We start from the raw sequence: 8,063 nt of genomic DNA, 5'->3' as shown, positions 1-8,063 counted from the left end.
GTAATAAAAGAGACTGATGCTTTGTATTTTGACGTTTTGGAATGCCCCCGTACTCTGTCAACAGGGTTTTCAGCTTACAATTATACAAAAAACAAATTAAGGTCGAAATTGGATGCTACCCCAGCAATGCGTATACAGCTTTCAGACATATCTAACTACTATTTTATACAATAAATAATAACTGTGAAACAATTTTATTCTTCACATTAGAACTTAAAGTATGTATACTATTTCTAGTAAAAGCTTTTATTCATATTGATTTTTGTTATTTGATGTGGAGTTCCATGAAATGAAAAGTGTTTAGTAAGGGTTCAATTATCTTAAAAGTTTAAGAACCCCTGCTTTACATAATATCGTTACCTTAATGTAGAAAGGCCCTATCTAATATTTTTATTTAGCCCAGAAACTAATTTATTGATGATGTAGTTGCTTTTAAATTATTTTTAGTCATTGGTGAGTAATCTACTCACATTTGTACAGAGCGGAATTTCGAAAAAAATGTTAAAACGATTTTGCTTATGTGGATTTCAAATTGATTGCTTTCCCACCTTCGCCTTTGAAGCATATCAATAATATTTTTAACGACTTCAAAAAAAGGAGCAGCCAAGTAGAAAAATCAGGATTTAAAAGCCCAAACCTTCCTGAGAGACAAGAAGCCACCTTGCATTCCTTTCTAAAAACTTCAATTCGTCGGATATATTTTTGTTTTTNCATACTAATTTGCCTTAGATCCGACAATTTGATCGTGAAGAAACAAACAGTAGTACTAAATTTTTATTTAAACATTCAAGTTTGTTGTTTTTTTGTTTAAAAATTAACTGTAATATATGGATTTTAACATTTATTACAAAAAGTCTCAGGTTCTAGTACAAATATACAAAAATAGAATCCACCTTGCATTCCTTTCTAAAAACTTCAATTCCTCGGAATATATTATTGTTTTATGTATGTTACCGGATAACTTTGGAGCACGTGAACAGTTTTCGATAACACCTCGTGGGTACTCCCATACTAATTTGCCTTAGATCCGATAATTTGATCGTGAAGAAACAAACAGTAGTACTAAATTTTTATTTAAACATTCAAGTTTGTTGTTTTTTGTTTAAAAATTAACTGTAATATATGGATTTTAACATTTATTACAACAAGTCTCAGGTTCTAGTACAAATATGCATAATATGCATAATATACCTACATACATTATATACATTTTGCCAGTAATGCTTAGCATTAATTAACGAAGTCATCCCGCTCAATCTAAGTAAATGATCAGCTCCATATTCAAGTTATCACTTACTGCATGACATTACTTAGGTACAAAATTGTAAACTACAATTTCAAGCTCTTCGTCACCGAACACCTTGCTTAATTCGGCGCTTACTTTGTCCCATTCAAGACCATCGATACCACAGCCAATACGGGGTATAGCTAATTTGTGTACATTATTTTTACGCTGTCGAAAGAAAAACACATATTTTACAAGTTCTAGCTTCACATGCATTTGCTTACCATATGCTCACGCATAGCAGTCAGTGATGAGCGCAGGCTATCATAGGTAGGACTACCCCAACTTTGTGGCTTTGTCACCAAATAATAAATGTAACGTTCTTTATCTTGTAAAACGGCTACACCGCCAGATTTTACATCCTGGGCCAGTAGTTTGTCACTTGTCCGTAGATTTGTTTGAACTTTACAGCAATGCCTGCACCCATTGCAAAGTCGGCGCCAACGCAATGTGCAAGCGAATGTTCCTCTGGGGCGCTAAAGAGATCACCTTCGATTTCAGACAATTTGAATTTCGCATCCGATGACATGTTGGGGCAGAAATTTTGAACAACAGTTGAGTGAAAGGATAATTGGTGTTTGAGTGTTGTTAACTGATCTAGAATATACATATATTGTTAGAATCGAAATTAGTTAAATCACAAATTTTATAGTGTAGTATGAAAGAGCACAAGTGTTTTCTAGATGGAGAAAAACTCGTTTTCTTGGAATGCCTTTAATTTGATTTTTATTCACTTCAAATAACAGTGTTGTATGTAGTTACCAAAAACTATTAAATTACATTCTTTTGTTAAAACTTAGAATTGAGCTTTTGTATTTGACTTCAGTATTGTTTAGAAATGTCATTGTGTTAACCTGCTGAGTCTTTACTTCGTGCGGCAAGTGTACATTGCACTTATTACATCACTATTGCATAGGTTTGTGATTCTCACAGTGGAAATATTCGACATCGCTCTTATAGCGCTTAATGTAAAATCTTATTCTAAGGTTTGTTGCGGTTAAATTGATGTTAAAAATATTAGGGATATTAAATCATAATCTTTTGACTTTGCGAATGTTATTGCTATGTGCATAAACCTATTTTTAGGTTGAAATTATGTTAACAAATGAATTTTCATTGCTGGCAGATTTTATTGCCTTTTGTGATTTTATTGCGAAACGCCCTGTCTAAGCAAAGTTTTAGAAAGAGCTTGTTTTCAGAGCTGTTTTATAGATGCTAATAACTCGCGTATCTCTGATGATATCGCTTTAAATTTGGTATAGAAGTTTAACCGAAAATTCAAATTGGGGTAACATTTCTGGAAAATGTCGCTTAGAGCGGTATGATACAAATATGCATATTTTTGTAAGGATGTATAACAAATATTAGTCTTTTACTTTGGAAATCCGAAAACTATTTGTATCACATAAATATTTTGCCAATAAATATATTAAACCATAATATAATAACCCGATTTGCACAAATTACATATGTATGCATGTATACAAACATGACAAATGCAAAGTCAGCGCTAGTCGTTTTTTCTTAAGTTTTTCATATTCAATTTCATGTTTGATTTTTCTGAATCAAGTCTACAAGTTTAGAGCTTTTATAAATCAGTCAGTGTTATATATAAATAAGTAGGTAATTTAAAAAAGAGATTAATAAATTAAGGGTATAAAAGTAAAACAAAACGTCACTAAGTATAACATAAATTTCATATTTCAACTTAAGACTTTGATTGTTGCTGCCACTTCATGGAAAGTCTCGTGAAAGTGACATCCGGCTAACCATAGACTCCAATGTGCGCGAACGTGAACGCGAATCGCGTGAACGTCTTCGCACAACTTCGGGTGGATCGTAATAGTATGCAATGATTTCCACTTCAGTGTTGGCAAACACAAATTCCACAATATTTTTAACACGCAACCAACTCAGACGATCAACTTCGCCGCCAAATCTGGGTATTGCAAGCTTGTTTACGTTATTTTGTTCCTGGTAAGACAACAAAAAACATATAGTATGTAACTTAATTTCCAATATGCTTCATTATGCTTTACCATATGCTCGCGCAATGACATCAGTGCATAGTAAATCGCTGGATATGTGCACCTTTCATGACTACGTTCCTTTGTTATTAAATGGTATATGAAGCGATTGTTATCCTTCAATACTGCCACATTCCCAACATGTTTATGTTGCTTCAGCAACTCGTTGACTTGTCCAAATTTGCACTTAAATTGCAAACCCAAACCACTGGACATGGCAAAGTCAGCGCTAGTCGAATGCACCATAGAGAATTCCAGCGGAGCGCTGAATATGTTGCCCTTGACCTCGGTAATTTGGCATTTTGGCGGAATTTGCTTGGTGGGGAAAAAATTTAAAATTACAAATTAGAATCGGCATTTTGTAGAGTTGTTTACATATGAAGGAATGTATGTACATACATATCTACTCGCAAGTCCACTTACCACCGGTTCATTGTAGTTGCATACCAAAATTTCGACACTATTCTCTTTGGCGAATACTTGTCGTATTAACTGCTTTACTCGTTGCCAGTCCAAGCTATCGGTGCCGCAGCAAATACGCGGCATAGCGATTTTTGTAATCTCATGAATTCGCTTTGAATAAAAAATTATGGACGTAGCATAATTGCATTGATGTGCATATGTATGTGTGTATGTATGTGCAAGTGTGTCATAATCAAAAAATAAATACAAATTAAAAAAAAATTGGGCTAAGTATGCTGCTACGTTGTGTAAGAATTTGATAGCTGTATCGATTACTAGTATCTCACTAGAACAAAATATGTATTAATTTGTACTAGGGCTGTGCGATTAATTGATTACTCAAAATTTTAATTAATCATAAAGTAAATAACTCAATTATTCGATTAATTGAAAATTATGATTATTCAAAAGTTCAGTTACTCGAGTAATCAAGATTTTTGATTAACCACAAACAAAAATATTTGAGTAGTTGCTTTATGATTAATCAACATTTCGAGTAAAATGAGTAATCAACATTTCAACTCTTTACATATGTATAACAGGCTAACCTAATATTCGCGGCTTGCGTTTTGGTACGCATGCCGTCGAATTTGTTTTTTTGCGTCACCCGAAATTGACTTGCATGCGTTTGCATTTGATTTCATTGAGCGAAACGTCAAATCAAAATGTCACGCAGAACAAAAATTGGAAATTGAGTTAGCTTCATACGCACGCCGTTCAATTTCGGTTGAATCTCATACAAGTTGCATGAGCATGAGAAATTTTTGACAATAAATTGGCGGCGTGCGTGAATATTAGGTTAGCCTGTAAAGTAGTTAAAGTTCCTTGATACTTTGAAAACAACGCTTCTGTTTTCAAAAATTAAAACAAAAAATTTTTTTCATATACAGAATGTAAAAAAAGAAAATAAGCATTTTACAAAGCAAACTCTTTTAACCATGATAAAAGCATTACAAGGTAAAATCATTGAGAGGCAGTCTGATGTTTGCCAACAATATAATTTTAAAATTCGAGCTCAGGCTCACACACACATTCTCATTTTAAATCTCAAACAACAACAATTGTGAACAATTTCATTTTTTTATTTTCAGTTTTATATGATTTTAAAATGTTTGCAAACGTCAGAACAAAATCATGGCCGACGAATTGAGAGAATGAATTTACCTTGTAATGTTTTTATCATGCTTTTAACGAGCAAAATTATTTTTTTTGAGTAATCATATTTCAAGTAACTCGATTAATCATCGTTTTGAGTAATCAAAATCTTGATTACTCGAGTAATTGATTAACCGAATAATTGATTAACCAACTTGCTCGAGTAATCGAATAATCGCACAGCCCTAATTTATACTATGGGAGTATTCATAAATTCAAAATTTAAAGCCGTTTTTCTCGAGTTTTTGATTTTTTGGATTATGGCACTCTTGCCGCAAATGTGCGATATATACATATAATTATATATATATATATACGTATATTGTGAAATATGATGCCTTTGAGACACTTCATGCCACTTGTATCTACTATACATATTTACTTGTGATCCTAATCTACTTAACGGTTACGCACAGCACGTATGGTTGGCGTTTATGGCATACGGCCCTCAACAACTGATCTTTTAAAAAAATAAAAAATAAAAAATCAGTACAGGCCCACTATATAGAAGAGTTCACATACAGCCCAACTAGAACTCACCTCAATCAGCTATAAGTTATCAAAATGGGTTCAAAGACGTTCTATGTCTATCAATTAAAAATAAAATAAATATTTGTGTATACACTTTTTTTAAGTTTTGGCCAAGCTTCTCCTCCGAGAGACAGCAACAAGGAAACCAGCTAATTTTTGAGTTCTCTCCGATGAAATTCCTCGAAATTTCATAAAATTCCATTCCCATAGAATAAAACATACACTGCCGGAAAAAAGTATTGGCGCAGAGAATTTTTCACAATATATACAACAATTTTTATTCAACATTTTCCTGCATTTTTTTTTATAAAAATATGGCTCATTCTACAACGAAAGACATAAAATAACGTTTTCTAAAATTTGTGAAAAATTCGCGAGAATTCAATAAATTTTCATGCAAATTTCCACCTTTTAATCCGATTTTTTGGAAGTTTGCAAGTTTGAAGTTAGTCAAAAATCACGTTGAAGTGTTGTGCATTATTTCCGTACAAAGTATTTTTGAATTTTTTTTGTATGGAAGAAACGGTAAGTTCTGGCTTCTTTCAACTTGACTTTATTTTAATAAAATTTATTGGGCTACAAAACTGCATACTCAAAAAAATTGTAAAAATCTGTTAAAATGTTGAAAATTTTCATGAAAATTTGTGCAAAAATCGCGAGAATTCAATACATTTCCATGCAAAATTTCAACTTTTTATTCATATATTTTGGAATTGTGTAAGTTTAAAGGTAGTCAAAAATCTCGTGTGTTTTTCAGAATTTTTTTGTTGAAGGTGTTTTGCATTTTTTCCATACAAAGTATTTACGAAAGTTTTTTTTTGTATGCGTGAAAAGCGGTAAGCCCTAGCCTTATTATAATAAAATTTATTGCGCTACAAAACTGCATACTCAAAAAAATTCTAAAAAATCTGATTAAAATGTTGAATATTTGCATGAAAATTTATTCAATTTTTCCGAGTTTTGCATCAAGTTTCGAAAACATATTTATATATTTTTTGTTGTAGCATGAAACTCGATTCCAAGAGAAGCGAAAACGGTTCGGGAAAAATTCGATTCCAAAATAACCGTAAAGCGGTTCTGGAAGAACTGAAATTCGATTCCCATAGAACCGAAAACGGATCCTACAGAACCGAAAATCGGTCACGAAGCGCAAATTGATTGTTTTGGCATAAAGTCTAAAATGGAGATATCAGCTTGAAATTCGTTTTTTAGCTTTCTTCTTCATCTTTGACGCTTTCAATTCGCTGTCACTAGCGATTTGAATGAAAAATCATGTTTTTAAATGGAAGTATTACTTTGTTTTAAACGAAACATTAACGTGGAAAACGCTTACATAAATTTCATTTCATGAACAAATTTTATTTTTATAAAATTTTTGCAACACAAATATCAACTAAGGAATGAATGTAATATGTTTAATTACATATTTACTTTACTTCACCTTTTAACAAAAATATAAAATGAAATTGAATTTTTGTACAAACCCTTTTAAAATCGCTTGTTAAGCTTTTTCGATAGGGCGTATTTCCGTTACCACTTTTTTGAGAACCAGAACCGGTCCAATTTGCCGGTTCACCTTGGAACCGAGAACTGGAAAGAGCCGGTTCTTTAAGTACACACATCACTGCGTAACAGTAGTAAGGGTTTTGTTTTTATGAGTTTTGAGTTGTGTCGTTATTACAGAGGACCATCGATATGTACATACGTACGTACATGTGTATAAGAACAATTCAACGGAAAACTCAATTCAAACGCCAAACCGCCAATTTTTTTTGGGCTTCGTTCGGTTCGGTTCGGTATATTTTGACATGCCAAAAACCGAACCGAAAACCACTTCAAAAAATGGTTCGGTTCTGTTAAATATGAAAACCCACTTAAGTTAAACTGCTAACTAGGGCTAGAACTATCCGTATATTAGGATATCCGTGCAGATATTCGTGTGTACGGATATAGATAATCAGGATTTCCGGTTAATATCAGTGGATTTTGCTTTGCGGATATCCGGTTAATAAACGTTCCTTTTGTTAACCAAATTTTCGCTCATACGGATATTGGAATTTTCTAATTAGATGTTCGAATATTCGGATTATCCGAATGGGACGCCCAGCCCTACTAGTCTATCGAAATAGGGATTTCAACTCTAAGCCAACATTTTGAGTATCAATTCAAAATCTTGTCCAAACATTAAAAAAGTTTATTAAAATTTTTGTAATTTTGCCTTACTGTCTCCACGAATTGGCTTATCGTACAATAAATCAAGCCAATCTGTTTTCTTTAAAAAGTTTTTTGAAATCCTTGCTTGCGTTTTTCAAAATTGTTTTTTTTTATGTGGTTGAATTCCAAAACCATACTCTTTTAAGTACTACATACTTCCTGCGCAGCAAATTTTCCACTTATCAATATTTTTAACTGCAAATCTCTGCCATTCTCAACTCATCGTGTTTTTCTAGTTTTCCATTCTCAATCTAATTGGGCTGCAAATCATGTGCCTTAAAAACCGCTAAGTATTTCCGATTTCTTATCACCCCATCGCCGCCTATTTTATTTATTTTTACCTAATACATAAATTAATATTAGAAATGTGTTGTGTAGAAATTCCAAAT

The 8,063-nt window shown here is 32.6% G+C and overlaps 2 protein-coding genes across 2 annotated transcripts; both read right to left on the bottom strand.

The window, feature by feature from the left end:
• Window positions 1-1,109: 1,109 nt before the first annotated feature.
• On the bottom strand, window positions 1,110-2,431 carry Targ1 (Terminal ADP-ribose protein glycohydrolase 1). The gene is given in 3 exon segments (XM_017637401.1): window positions 1,110-1,453; window positions 1,510-1,667; window positions 1,670-2,431. Coding segments are annotated over 3 exon segments (531 nt in total). The 5' UTR covers window positions 1,896-2,431; the 3' UTR covers window positions 1,110-1,306.
• Window positions 2,432-2,433: 2 nt separating this feature from the next.
• Window positions 2,434-4,056, bottom strand: Targ2 (Terminal ADP-ribose protein glycohydrolase 2; the record flags this gene model as incomplete). The annotated part of the gene is made up of 3 exons (XM_017637403.1): window positions 2,434-3,259; window positions 3,325-3,627; window positions 3,736-4,056. Coding segments are annotated over 3 exons (864 nt in total), but the record flags the coding sequence as incomplete, so codon positions are not given.
• Between the last annotated feature and the right edge of the window lie 4,007 nt (window positions 4,057-8,063).

This window comes from Rhagoletis zephyria, unplaced genomic scaffold (assembly GCF_001687245.7).
Source record: "Rhagoletis zephyria isolate East Lansing unplaced genomic scaffold, Rhagoletis_zephyria_1.1 Rzeph_scaffold_21049, whole genome shotgun sequence".
Lineage (NCBI taxonomy): Eukaryota > Metazoa > Arthropoda > Insecta > Diptera > Tephritidae > Rhagoletis > Rhagoletis zephyria.
Note: the sequence above shows the minus strand (reverse complement) of the source record. Positions and strands in the feature narration are given on the sequence as shown.